The 14,561-nt window shown below is 37.6% G+C and overlaps 2 protein-coding genes across 2 annotated transcripts in view; both read left to right on the top strand.

Moving 5' to 3' along the window:
* The first annotated feature begins 4,670 nt into the window (after positions 1-4,670).
* Rbbp5 (retinoblastoma binding protein 5) lies at positions 4,671-7,204 on the top strand. Its single transcript, XM_090396953.1, has one exon. It carries the CDS (start codon positions 4,934-4,936, stop codon positions 6,515-6,517), a length of 1,584 nt encoding a protein of 527 aa, XP_090253079.1. The 5' UTR covers positions 4,671-4,933; the 3' UTR covers positions 6,518-7,204.
* A 162-nt stretch (positions 7,205-7,366) lies between these two features.
* The window catches only part of MED24 (mediator complex subunit 24), an 80,006-nt gene continuing 72,811 nt past the window's right edge, over positions 7,367-14,561 (top strand). Inside the window, exon 1 of the mRNA XM_090396950.1 lies at positions 7,367-7,486. The gene's annotated coding sequence lies outside the window, so the exon portion shown is untranslated. The remainder of the gene's footprint in view (positions 7,487-14,561) is intronic.

Raw genomic sequence — 14,561 nt, 5'->3', positions numbered from 1 at the left:
ATAACAGACAATATTTTATCTGTTGTGAACAGTGCTGTACTTCCTGGAAAACAAAGAATAAACTCTAAAATATTGCAAAAGTCTAGGCGTTTTTCGCTCATTGCAGAAAAAATCTGTACTTTTGTTCCATTTCTATACAGCTTGCCCACTTAAAGAAATTTGAGTTCTTTCTGGAGATCGTCATTAAAAGTGCAGTTTCACCTCTTTGACATTGCAAAGATAGACTAAAGGCTTTAAAAAATAAGACTTAAAATTTAAAAAAAAATATGAAATGTAAACCACCGGCATTGAACAACAAAGCCGCCGGTTAGCATACAGGCAAAACAAAATCTAACGCTACAGCAGAACAGACGTCGCGTCTGAGACACGCCAGTGTTGCGAACATGCACTGTTTATTTTCTCTGAATAAATCACTGCAGATTTCAATATTTGTATCGAACAATGCGATTCCATAGTTATACAAATTACTGGTATCCATGATATTGATATACGATCATAGGTTATGAATAATAATTTATGATTGACTAGTATGGTGGAGATCCTCCCGCGATGAGTCTTCGGACTGCTTGGAGTCCGAAGACTCCAAGGAGTCCGAAAAAAAAAATATAATAATAATAATAATAATAATAATAATAATAATAATAATAAAGTGTATTTATAGTTTTTATTAAAAAGGGGACAAATTTGACATTTTTATTAAAACGACGGGACGGCCGGGAAATATGAAACATAAACGATACTGTCCGGTTCAAAATGATACGATGGTCAGCCTAGAAGTATGTCCTTATGTAATTTGTAATTTTTCCCAAAAAAGTACTGTCATTTTATTTGTATGAAATTTATAACCCTTTTTTGTGTAATATAATTTATTAGTATAATATCAAAAAATTTGCCACACTTTGGAGAGAATGTAGATTTAGTTGACAAAAATGAGTTCAGGACTGTATAATGTTAACTGTGAGGATAGACTGAACTCAAGTAATCTTCAAAGTTTTGCATATATAAGAAGAATGGGATGATATTATTGAGATGTTCAAGCTGTCGAGAGTTATTTAGATGATGGATACAGGAGGGATTATTAAGATAGTGGTCAAAAGGGGGGAGAAAAAGCTAGAGGTCATGTTTGGAAATCACACAAAGGAGTGGAGAATAAGACGGCAAGAAGCAGAGGCACAGGAGCTCTATACCATTTGAGAACTTGCCAAGTGTCTTAGTGTCAGAAAGTCGCTTCTTTCAAGATATTGTACCAGTTACTGAAATTGTTACACTCAAAATGCGCATAGCTACGGTTTTCCAAGGGAGTCGAAAACATAGTTACAATACTGACAAGGTATTTCTTTTTTTTTTTTTTACTTAGAAAGTTGTGCGAAAATGGATGTACTGTTTGATTATGTCGTGAATTCTTAGAGTATGAATGAGTTTAATCTTCAGTATGATTAATGTTTGTTGCAGGAAGGAGATATTTTCATGCTGAGCCCCTGTGCACTTTTTGAATATATGTATACTTCTCACATAATATAATGCAGATAAGAGCCTACGTAGCTCATTGGATGTGGCGTTTGCACACCACGGTGCTTGACCGCAGGAAGAAAGGCTTAGTTTCAAATCTAGTCGGCACATAGAGTAAATTTTCTAAGCCTTATTTTCGACCAGTTTCCGAGTTTGTCGATCTCTGGCACAGGCAACCAGAAACTCTGGTGTTTCGTCCCATAAACTGAAGACCGTCGAACTCACGCTATTTCAAACATAAAATATATTGTGTTAGGGACCACGAGATGGCCGCACCTGTTGAGACGTCTCTTCATTGCGTGCCACTTAATTAGTGGTTGCTTGGGCCAGCTATCTGTGATTGGGTACTAGTGAAGATTAAACTGCCCACTCAGTGTCTAAAATTAGATAGGACTAAAATGGCCTCGCCTAACTCCTTTTATTCTTTATAACTAACTAAACTAAACTAAACTAAACTTTTAACTTTTAAAATTTTTATTACTTTTAAATTTTTAACTAAACACCTAACTCTTTTTATTTAAATATCAGCTAACTCCTTTTATTCCCGTATAGGGAATAAAAGGAGTTAGCTGATATTTTTTTATATAATGCAGATTATTAGAACTTCATGTCCTCTCTTATGGTTTAACCCTCTCTCCCTCGATGGGTTTTTGACTTCAGGATGCCTAATGTAATAATACCATATTTATTCGAATATAACCCGCAGTCGCGTATAAATCTCACCTTTGAATTTACTTTACCGAAAAATAAATTAAAAAGTTTCGAATATACCTCGCACATGGAAAAATTTTAAACACGTTCACATCTGGGGGATGAAAGTAACTAACTCCCCCTCAGTAAACAACACGCACACTCCAATAGCCACTATACTGCAGATGCAACAAAAATAAGTAATTTTTTGTATCACTGGATAAGGTACAGAGACATTTGCTGTTTGCGTATTATATTGCTCAACAAATTGTGCAATTAGAGACAACTGGGATAAAAACGACACTAATTAATGAATCATATGTCCCCCTCCCACAGAAACTATGCTGTATAGACTAAATCAAAATTATATGTTGCACAGGCAGATGCAGTATCTACCTAAAAACTATTGTCCAATTTTTTCAGTTACATGAAATAAATGTTTGTTTGATTGCATTTGAATTTCCGATGTCATTAAGACAATTCTACCGCGAATCAGCTCGACGTAGAAGCCGTATGCAAACAACCAGCAATATAATTCAACCGAAGGTAGAAACTTTGGGTGAGTTGAGCCCGCCCGCTCGATGCAGAAGCGGTACACAAACGGTAACCAGAATTCCGTCGGAACGATAAACAGGCAAAACACCATCCCTTCGTGAACGTGTTAAAACTAAGAAAACTAAGTAAATGTTGTTATGGCAGTTTCAGATATGGAATTGGGTTGAAGAGAATTAGCATTTCAACTCAACAATTGAGAGCCTGTGTAGCTCAGTGGATGTGGCGTTTCCACACCACGGTGCTTGACCGTACGAAGCAAGAGGTCTTGGTTTCGAATCTAGAAACCAAGATTTCGGCGACTAGAAGAAATTTTGCTAAGCCTTCTTTCGACCGGTTCCCGAATTATTCGATCTCTGGCATGGCAAGCGGGTTTTTTTCTCCCAGAAACTCGGGTTTTTCGTCCCGTAAACTCAAGAAAATCGACCATAGAACCCACATTATTTCAGACATTAAATACGAGTGTTAGGGACCACGAGATGGCGGCACTTGTTGAGCCGTCTCTCTCTCTTCACTGCGTGCCGCTTAATTAGTGATAGCCTTGGGCCAGCTATCTCTGATTGGGTACCAGTGGAGATTGAACTGGCCACTCAGTCTCCAAAAGTTAGATAGGACTAAAACACTTGCCTACTCCCTAAATACGGGAATAAAAAGGCGTTAGCTGATTTTTTTTTAAAACTCAACAATTGAGCGCCTGTGTAGCTCAGTGGAAATGGTGTTTACACTCCTCAGTACTAAACTGCCTGAAGAAAGACGTCACGAGTTCGATTCTAGTCGCCGACGAAAGGAAATTTGAATTTCTTTTCGCCGACGAAAGGAAATTTGAATTTCCTTTCGTCGGCGTTGTAAAGGTCGGAGAGGTGTATTTTTTGTAAGCGAACTCTCGGTTGGTGCGTAAAAGTATTTACTGAAATGAAGAGCCAAATGGCTGCAGTTCGGCGATGCAAAATTTATAAAAATGAAGTGGATATTAGATCCAGTATTATTTCAAAGCTGAATGTAGAAACTATGCAAATTTCGTACAAATAAGTTGACCAGAGCGCTTATGGGAATAAGCCGCCTTCATTTACGAGTCGCGCTGACGTGGACCACTTTAGAAAACACGCACGTTTCCCAATCGTTCGTGTATACGCTTTCTAATTTGCTCCATTTTTTTAAGGTTTCACTGGCCTAACAGCTATTTCGAACATGTTAGTTTCGTAAGTCGCTTATGAAAAATACACCTCGCCGACCTTTCAAGTTCCTTAGTATTGAAAGAGAGTTTTTGCTCTCTTAAGATTTCTGCCTGGTTCTCTGAGGAAAACCAACCAGTTTGAAACAGCTGTCAGCGCTAATGAAACCTTTAAAAAATGTACCAAATTAGAAAGCGTATACGGACGCCTGGGCAGCGTGCGTGTTTTTTAAAGCGGTCCTTGCTAGGGCGCTTCATAAATGACGACAGGCGTAAGTTGACCAGAGAGCTTATGGGAATAAGCTCTCTGGTCAAGTACAATTAAGGATTATTTGTCGCGAAGTGTGAATGGAGGTAATAGTACATACTTCGTTATTTTTATTTATGTATGAGCGGTGATTTGAATGGAATGCTTGTAAGTTGACCAGAGAGCTTATGGGAATAAGCTCTCTGGTCAACTTATTGGTACGTAACTTGCATAGCTTCTACATTCGGCTTTGAAATAATGCTGGATCTAATATCCGCTTGATTTTTATAAATTTTGCATCACCAAACTGAAACCTTTTGGCTCTTTATTTTAGTAAATCATTTAACGAATTTTGTGAGGCATCCTAGATTAGCAAACAACGTATTGAATGGGGTTTTGGTAAGCATTGCTTTACTCACGTTTTGGTTGCGAGAGTACAATTAAGGATTATTTGTCGCGAAGTGTGAATGAAGGTAATAGTACATACTTCGTTATTTTTATTTATGTATGAGCGGTGATTTGAATGGAATGCTTGTTTGTTTGCTATTGGTGTAATTGGCAGTTACTGTGTAAAACTGGACGTTTGTTTTATATGCATAAATTTTTTCATATCCGATGAAGCTTTGGCTCCAGGAGGTATTTGTAGAATGTACGACAGATAATTTTATGTTATCATTAATGAATTTAAGTGCTGAACTAAATATGCTATTTATTTCGATTATGCGTTTGGACATTCTCTAGCGTCCTTTATTGCAAAAATAACCATGAATTTGGAACTTTTGGAATCGTTTGGTCAAAATTACCCAGAAGAATTCGATGGTGCTTTAGATTGCATTAGTTTGGCTGTTACTTGTGCATTCAATAAGCATGGAACTTTATTGGCAGTTGGATGCAATGATGGACGAATTGTTATTTGGGACTTTTTGACGAGAGGTATCACAAAAATAATAAACGCTCATGTGCATCCCGTGTGTTCATTATGTTGGAGTAGGAGTGGACATAAATTAATTACTGCTTCAACTGATAACAGCGTATGTATTTGGGATATTGTAAGCGCAGAGTGCGATCAGCGCTATCGGTTTCCATCGCCAATATTAAGAGTCCAGTACAATTCTCGGAATGAAAATATGCTTCTTGTGTGCCCAATGAAACATGCAGCAGTGATTGTCAATACTGATGGTTCTCATGCAGTAGTCCCGCTAGATGACGAATCCGATTTGAATATTGTAGCCTCGTTTGACAGAAGAGGAGCATATGTTTACACTGGCAATGCAAAAGGAAAAATTCTTGTGTTTTCAGTTACAGATCTGGAACTTTTAGCTTCGTTTCGAGTAACTACAGGTACATCAAATACTACTGCCATAAAATCAATTGAATTTGCACGAAGAAGTGACTGTTTTCTTGTGAACACTGCTGATAGAATTATTCGTGTTTATGAAAGTAAAGAAGTTTTAGCTTGCGGAAAAGATGGAGAGCCAGAACCAATTCAAAAGCTTCAAGACTTAGTAAACAAGACAATGTGGAAGAAATGCTGTTTTTCTGGAGATGGAGAATATGTTTGTGCTGGCTCAGCACGTCAGCATGCCCTTTACATATGGGAAAAAAGTATAGGAAATTTAGTTAAAATTCTTCATGGAACTAAAGGAGAATTACTTCTTGATGTGGTGTGGCATCCCGTTAGACCAATAATTGCTTCTATTTCCAGTGGTGTTGTTTCCATTTGGGCGCAGCCACAAGTAGAAAACTGGAGTGCTTTTGCCCCAGATTTTAAGGAATTAGATGAGAATGTTGAATATGAAGAGAGAGAGAGTGAATTTGATTTAGAAGATGAAGACAGAAGTCCACAACTTCATCTAGAAAAGCATGAAGAAGATGGAGAAGTAGATGTAGTCACTGTTGAGCCTATAGCAGCATTTTGTAGCAGTGATGAAGAAGCTGAGGATAGTCATGCACTTTTGTATCTTCCTATTTCTCCAGAAATTGATGAACCTGAAGAAGGTTGGGGACCTGGTGGGGAAAACCCATCAGAGGATCAAAGTTTAAAAAGACCGACACCACCCACAAATCAACAACCTAAAAAAAAACGCACAAAAACAGTTGATGTTGAATTAAAAGATGCACCAAAAGATGAGACACATCCTTTACTAAATGTCAAATCTAAAGAGAAAGTGCATCAACAGCCAAGAAAAGTTGGTAGGCCAAAACTTCATAAAACATCAGTTATACATGATACAAAAGTGACCCATCACAAGCACGCTAAAGGAGAAAGATTCCGGGAGAAAAAGACAATTGAATCAAGTATCACAGAACCAGAAAATAGACAGTGTGATAGTTCTATCACTGTTTAAATTGTAGTATTTTTACTGTCATCTTTTAATATTTTTGTTTAATGAATTAAAGTTTTTAATGGGGGAATAATAAATCCACTTTCTTCATATGTGCATATTTTGCTTGGTATAAAATTTTGTAATGACCTTAGGTCTTTAGTTTCATAACTCATCTGTAAGGTTCACTCTGACTATTGTGATATCTGACATATTGGAGCTTTAATTCATTCACTCTGCAGTTGCTCATACGTGGTGCAAAAAAGTTGTTGCCGTTTCTTTTGCTCACAGCACAGCTGTTTCTTAGGTTGGCCTCCCATTCCTGAAGTCTTTCCTCCTATCCTGCCCTTCTGAAAGATTATAACTGGGCATCCCATGTTAGTGGTATGTTTTCTTATCTGCTTATAATCCTTCTGTAAAGGTTTTGTTCTTGTCAGTCAAATGTTCAGAGTGGCTGTCTCTGTATTTTTGAGCAGAACAATTATATCCTTTTTCTATTTGTCCTATTTCACCATTGCAATAACTTACTCATTTCGATTTTTGCAGTGGGCTCTCTGATCCACTTAAAGAATATAAAATTAATCCCATTGCAAATTATTATTTAGGAAATCAGTCAGGGTTTTTTGAGTGTTATGTTTATTTACATTATCAAGTGCATGAATTATATGTGCAGTTTTTTATACTGGTTATTTCATTCATTAAAAAAACCTTTCTGCTGGTTATACTAACCACATATTGCATTAAACATAGTATAATGTTGATAGTATATTTTTTACTTTTTTTTTTTTTTACTTGTATACTTTATTTATTTATTTATTTATTTTTCCTGTAGGAAATCCAGTTGAAATGACTGATATGTTATAAAATGGTTCTTTTCTGTTGAAATGCAGTTCATTTAATATGTTTTTGCATTTCCAGAAATCTTGGTATGCTATTCTTTGCTGATGATAATGTTATAATTTAAGTTTTGAAGCCATTTCTTAAATCATGCAGGTAAATTAACAAAAGCATAGAAACTGTTATGGATATTGTTTATTTTTGAGTAACAAGACTATGGATTTCCAAAAGAGTAATGGATTGTCATGATCTAAATAATTCCAAACACTATTTGAAATGTTTTTTTCTTTAGCATCCATCTTGATGATAAAAATAACAAAGAACAACAAAAAAAAATTCTTTTTCATATGATTTTAATTGCAGTCATGTATGATTTTGCTTTTTTTAAAGCTTAATGTGAACATAGAAATTATCAACACAGGTTTAATTTAATTTCAGTTTTAGTGGTTTAGAAAATAAACCTCGTAGAGATTTATGTAAATAGCAAGCAGGTCAGTTATTATCCAGCCTTCTGAGGACTAGAAGTAATACAGTTAATTCAGTAATTATTAACACTATGTATGTGCATTATGTTTTACCCATCACTTTGAAATTTCTTCCATGTAATGTGTTGTGTAGTCTGGTTGGAGTTATTTAGACAAATTCTGATTTACTTTTACAGTAATATATAGTATCTTACATTACAGATGAAAGCATGAGGTATTTGCTTTTGCTGCCATATGTCTTTCCAGCATATTTCATATGTTTGATCTAAAGTAGGGCACTGCAACTATTGTGTTCTTAAGGTTTATTTAAATTTCACTCATAAAAAGTTGGAAATCTGTAGCATGATAATACCATGACTTAGCTAAGGATTAAATAATCTGGAAATCCTGCTATAGTGAACAAACAAGTTACTTCATTCAGGCTGCTTCTGATTCTTTAAAGAGGATAATGATCTCTGACTGGGTAATGAAACTTATCTGTCACCATAACGCTTACTCAAACAGTCATGTTACAGTGTTTCAAATCCAGTCTGTTAGTTGCAAATTGGAAATTCTGTGTGCAAGATTACCCATGCTATCTTCTTGTCTTGGTGGATCCAGAGGCTGTGTGTTTGTGCACACACACTTGGGGGAACAACGAGGATAACAATTCTCTCCGTAAGGTATTTTGTTTTTGTTCTTAAAAAAAAAATCCATTTCATAATCTGAGTTTATTAGAGAAATAAGTTGAAAGCCAGTACCGCTTTTGGCTTATGAAATCCTTAATTGTTGTATAAGTATTCTCAGTTTTTTAATGTAAAATTTTTCGAACTTTTTTAGTCTGTATCTCATTTAGTAACGGCAGTGCCCTTTGTTGAAAAGACATCAGTTTGATGCTATCTAGAAAGCAAAAGAACATATATAAGGTTTTGAGCTGAAGTTCTCCAGTCTCATAATGAGGTGGCAAAGTTTTGCTTCCTGCAATACAGACAAATTGGCCGAGAAGACATGCACTTGTGAGATATTATTATTATGTGACACCTCCAAGGAGTCAAAAGATGCATCAAGGGGTCATCTACTCTACAACTCTGTCTTCACCACTCAATCCACCAACTATAGAGAACTGTAAGTATCATCATTATCTACACCAATGCCATCTACTGCCCACCACCCACTAGTATTTTCACAGACAATCACAAACATCCATGTACACGGTAGGTTTCAAATCTCCAGCCTTTTGGCTGGAGAGCGATTAATCTAATCACTCGGCCAACCAGGCTGGCAAAAAAATCCTATGAATAGGTTTAGCTGCACTGTAGAAATAGTAATTGCTTTCTATTAGCAAAGTTACTTGGCTGTGCAAGGCCTATGAGCCAGACATGTCAGGAAAAATATGAGATTTGTTATTATTAGTACCTGACACCTCTTACTGATACCATGTTCAAACATAAAAATGTGTTCAAATTCACATGGAGAGAAAATGCGAGGAATAAGAAAATTCTCATTAAATATGTTATAGTTGATAGTGACATTTTCCTGACTGGTTCATGACACAAGAGTATATAGGGTACTTGAAATAGGAAGCAATCACTATTTAGTTTTGAGCAGGATAAAATTGAATTTCATATTGAAAAGAAGAGTCTGTAAGAAATTTTTAAAACAAATCAAAGTTTTGAGCAGCTTATGGAATGTTGGAAGTTTTTTTCCACTTGTTAGACTATAAATTATATCCTTTATCCAAGTGTAAGCAAACAAAGTTTGCACCTGAGTGTCTTCAGGACTGGGGCAACTCATGGCAAAGGTGGACTAAGTTCTCATCACTTATTTTCCCATAATGCAAAGCACATCTCCTTGCAGACATGTATAAAGGCTATGCATTATGGGGTCACTACCCAGACCAGTTTCGACCTTTATTAAGGTCTCTTCAGTGGGAGCCAGACCCAGAGGTGATACCAAAGTTGAAGCAATGCAGAACTCATATTTCCATTTGCCAGTTGCCGAAAGATGTTACACCTTATTATTAAATTACTCTGGATTAGAGAAAGATGTTTGAAGTTTATAAATTATATATTTAGTTTAATCCTTTCTACATGTCTGCAAGGAGATGTGCTTTGCATTATGGGATACTATGAAAAGCGATGAGAACTTAGTCCACCTTTGCCACGAGTTGCCCCAGTCCTGAAGATACTTCAGGCACAAACTTTGTTTGCTTACACTTGGATGAAGGATTAAACTAATTATATAATTTATAGTCTAACCAAGTGGGAAAAAACTTCCAACATCTTCCTCTAATCCAGGGTAATTTAATAATAAGACACACCTTTTGGCAACTGGCATATGGAAATATGAGTTCTGCATTGCTTCAACCTTGGTATCACCTCTGGGTCTGGCTCAAACTGAAGACACCTGAATAAAGGTCGAAACCGGTTTGGGTAGTGACCCTTCCCATAATGCATAGCATTATGGGAAGGGTCACTACCCAAACTTGTCCAGAGGGCGCTAGTGGGTCAAGCGCTACGAACGTGTTTTGAAGAGCTTCTGATTCAGATAAGTTTTACTAGGAATAATTAAGTATATATGCGTAATTGTTTAAGTAAGAGCGGCTGTAAACGTTGTACGCTACCGATATTATTAATGTGGGGTTTTTTTTCTTGCTTAAACTAAATACGAAAACGTTAATATTAGACCTAGTAACCTGCAAAGGAAAAAAAAAAAAAAAAAATGGCGGCGGCATTGTCATTCCATGATTTTAATTTGGATTTCAGTCAGTTCGTTAAGTGTGAGGTCTGTTATATGTATTCCTTCGATTACATAAATGATTTGTGGATGTTTAGTGCGGATGGAAGAAGGGTGTGTGCGAAATGTGACCTGAACGAGGAATTGATGAATGCGAATATGAAGTTGATGACAGAAAGTGCTAGTACCGATTGTGTCGCGAGTGCACGTTTGAAAGAGAAGGATGGCGAGAAAGACAGGCAAAAAAATGTTAAAAAATCAGGAAAAAAGAAAAAGAACGATTTGACAACCGTAACGGATGTTAAAAGGGACGAAAGTGAGGCGGAAAGAAACGAAATTGAGAGAACGAATGAAAGTAGAAATGGCATGGTGCAGAAATCGCAAGTAAAAAAAATCGAAAGAATGAATGATAGCGAAAAAAGAATGACTGATGGCGAAAGTTGGACGCATGTTGGAACGAAAGTACTGAACCAAAGAAAGATGAATGACAGTAAAAGTGAGAAGAATGATAGCGAAAGTTGGACGCATGTTAGTCCGAAATTACGGAAACAAAGAAAGATATGTGAGAGTGAAAGTGAGAAGAATGATAGTGAAAGTTGGACGTATGTTGGACCGAAAGTACGGAAACAAAGAAGGATGAATGAGAGGGAAAGTGAGAAGAGGGGGGTCGAGAGTTAGAAAGTTAGAAAGATTTAATGATAGAGTGAATGTGTCGCGAGGTTCAGAAGGTGAATTGGATTGGATGAAGCAAGAAATGAAATGGATGCGGAATGAAATTAAGAGAATTCAGGTCAAAACTATTAAAATAAATCATGATGGCATGAAAGAGTTAACAAAAGATGAGCGAGTGGCGTTGTATGGCGACTCCATTATTAAAGGTGTGCTAGAGGATAAAATGCACAAGGTATGTTTTCCAGGCGGTAAAATGAGTAGAGTGATTGAGGCATTGAATATGAGGCGGGAACGAGCAAAAGAGTTAATTGTATTAATTGGTACGAATGATTTGAGAGAGAACAAAGAGCATGTCAAAATGAATGTCAGGAGACTGCTTGGAAAGATAAAGGAGAATAGTGTGACAGGAAGGGTGGTCAGTGTGTTGCCTAGGTATGATTGTGGTGAAATGAGGCGGAGAGCAAGGATTATGAATGATATTCTGGCTGAAATGTGTGAGGAGATGGGAGTACAGTTTGTTAATGTGTGGAATGAGTTTGAGGGACGAAGTGAGCTGTATGGGAGCGATGGACTGCATTTGAGTGGTTATGGTGTGAGTCGCTTGGAGAGACTGCTGCTGGAAGGTAGAGAAGTGAATAGAGAGAATGAATCAGATCGAGAGGGGAGTGATGTGGAAGAGCAGAAGAGTAAGACAGGAGAGATTGAAGGAGTGGAAATGAATGTGGAAGTGAGTGGTATGAGTATAGAAAATGAGAAAATGGGTGTGCAAGAGGAGCAGGGAAACGGGGAGGCTCAGGGTGGACAGGGATACACAGCGTGAGAAAGGTGGATGCTCCAAGAGGAGGTGAGAGAATGTGTAGGCAGGAAAGTAATGGGATGATCAGGGATCAAAAGGAAACAGATGGAATTGCAAAGGGTTCTAAAATGAAGAAGCAGAAAGGGAAATGGCCCCAGTCCAGCATGGGGAGATCACATCGAGTGAGTGGTATCAGTGGAACTAGCTGTAGATCCAGAAATGAGTTGTTGTGTTTGTATACCAATGCTAGAAGTATAAGAAACAAGGCGGATGAAATGGTTGCACTAATTGCGTCTGTGCACCCAGAGGTTGTCGGAATAAGTGAGACATGGTTAGATGAGGATGACATCCTGACAGGAATAGAGATGGAAAGGTATGATGTGTTTCGTGAGGATAGAAGGGGTAAAAAGGGAGGGGGAGTGCTATTGATGATAGAGAAAGAGTTATGTCCATACAAGGTAGAGATGCAAGAGGGAAATGGGGCCAGTGGTTTTGAGGCAGTATGGTGTGAGATGGAGGTGAATAGAATCAAATACTTGGTGGGATGTTGTTATAGACCTAGTAATGTGGATGGTGGTGATAGTGAAATGTATAGTCAAATAAGCCAAGCAAATAAGAAAAGGGTGATCATTATGGGTGATTTTAATTATGGCAATATAGACTGGAATGAAGAGAGCAACTGGAAGTAAAGAAAATGAGTTTCTTGAGTTTTTGAGGGATAACTACCTCAGACAGTATGTAACAGAGGGCAAGAGGATTAAGGGTCTTGGATTTGGTCATCTCATCGGAGGATGTAATTATCAATGAGGTATCAAATCATCCACCAATTGGTGAAAGTGACCATGAGGTGATTACTTGGGTGGTTGCCAGCAGTGCAAGGACCCCTGTGAAAAAAGGGTATATGTGGAACTACAAGGGGGGTGATTATGAAGAGCTCAGGAGACAGCTTGCAGGTGTAGCATGGAATGAGGAGTTAGCTGGAAAAGAGATCAATGCAGCTTGGGGGATTTTCAAAAAATATTTAGTGGATGCAATGTCTAAATGTATACCACGGGTGAGAAGGTTAAATAAGTTAGGTGTGAGATGGATGAATAAAGAGATTAAGCATGCAATACAGAGAAAAAGGGCATTGTGGAGGCAGCATAAGAGAAGTGGAAGTAACCAATTTCATGAGTTCTACAAAGACCAGGCAAGGAGAGTGACTTGGTTGGTGAGAGTAGCTAAAGAGAGGTATGAACAGCAGTTAGCTAATGAAGCTAAAAAGAATCCTAGGGAGTTCTTTCGATATGTAGCCAGCAAAAGAAAGAATGATTATGGAAGGATGACATTGATTTGAGGAAATGGTATAAAGACAGCTGTTGCAGAATGTGTGGTGGAGATACTTAATGAGCAGTTCATAAAGATCTTTCAATTTTGTGAATGTGACTTCATGGAGAGATTAAGAGCAGTTGATGATGGGGAGGAGAGACTGACTGTAAGTGAGCAAGAGGTGTTTGGGGAGTTGAGTAAACTAGATGTAAATAAGGCTGTGGGACTTGATAATATATCACCGCGTATTCTGAAGGAATGTGCCAGAGAGTTGACACCTGCCTTGACATATTTTTTTAATACGAGTCTTGCACTTGGTCATGTCCCTAAAGAGTGGAAGGAGGGCAAGATTGTGCCACTTCATAAAGGAGGTGATCGAACTCAAGCATCAAACTATAGGCCTATCTGTGTGTCAGGTGTTGTGGTTAAGTTGTTGGAGAAGCTTGTGAGAACTAGGATCCAGAGTTGGGTTGACAACAATGGTATAATCTTTGATGGACAGCATGGATTTGCTAAAGGGAGGTCGTGTTTTAGTAATCTACTTACTTATTACAATAAAGTGACTGCTTCCTTGGACAGAGGAGAAGGATACACAGTAATATACTTGGATTTCGCAAAAGCTTTTGATAGAGTACCTCATGATAAGTTGACAGTCAAACTAGAGCAGATGGGGTTGGATATTAGATTAGTGCATTGGATTGGAGACTGGCTATCTGATAGGTATCAACAAGTTGTGTATGGGGGTGCAATATCCAGGAAAAGGAAAGTCACTAGTGGAGTGCCTCAGCGATCTGTTTTAGGGCCATTACTATTTAACTTGTATATTAATGATATTGGTGAAGATTTGGATGGAGATATTCAGTTGTTTGCAGATGATGCAAAGTTGGGACGAACCATAAAGAGTAGTGAAGATGTTGTGGCCTTGCAAGAAGACTTGAATAAATTGAGTGATTGGGCAAGCAAATGGGGATGTGAGTTCAATGTTGCAAAATGTAAGGTTTTAAAATTTGGAAAACAAAGATGGGATGCAGAATTTATGCTTGGTGAGAATATATTGTTGGAAGTAGAGGAAATAAGAGATCTGGGAGTGATAGTGGATAAGGATCTAAAATTTAGGGGACACATTGCCAAAATTGTGAAGACAACACAAAGACTTCTGGGAATGATGAGGAGGACACTGACGTGTAGAAGTAGGGAGATTCTTGTTCCATTGTATAAGGCTTTGATTAGGCCACACATGGACTATTGTGCCCAG

The sequence above is a fragment of the Typopeltis vanoorti genome, chromosome 8 (assembly GCF_054136105.1).
Source record: "Typopeltis vanoorti isolate ZY-2024b chromosome 8, IOZ_Tvanoo_1.0, whole genome shotgun sequence".
NCBI lineage: Eukaryota > Metazoa > Arthropoda > Arachnida > Uropygi > Thelyphonidae > Typopeltis > Typopeltis vanoorti.
Note: the sequence above shows the minus strand (reverse complement) of the source record. Positions and strands in the feature narration are given on the sequence as shown.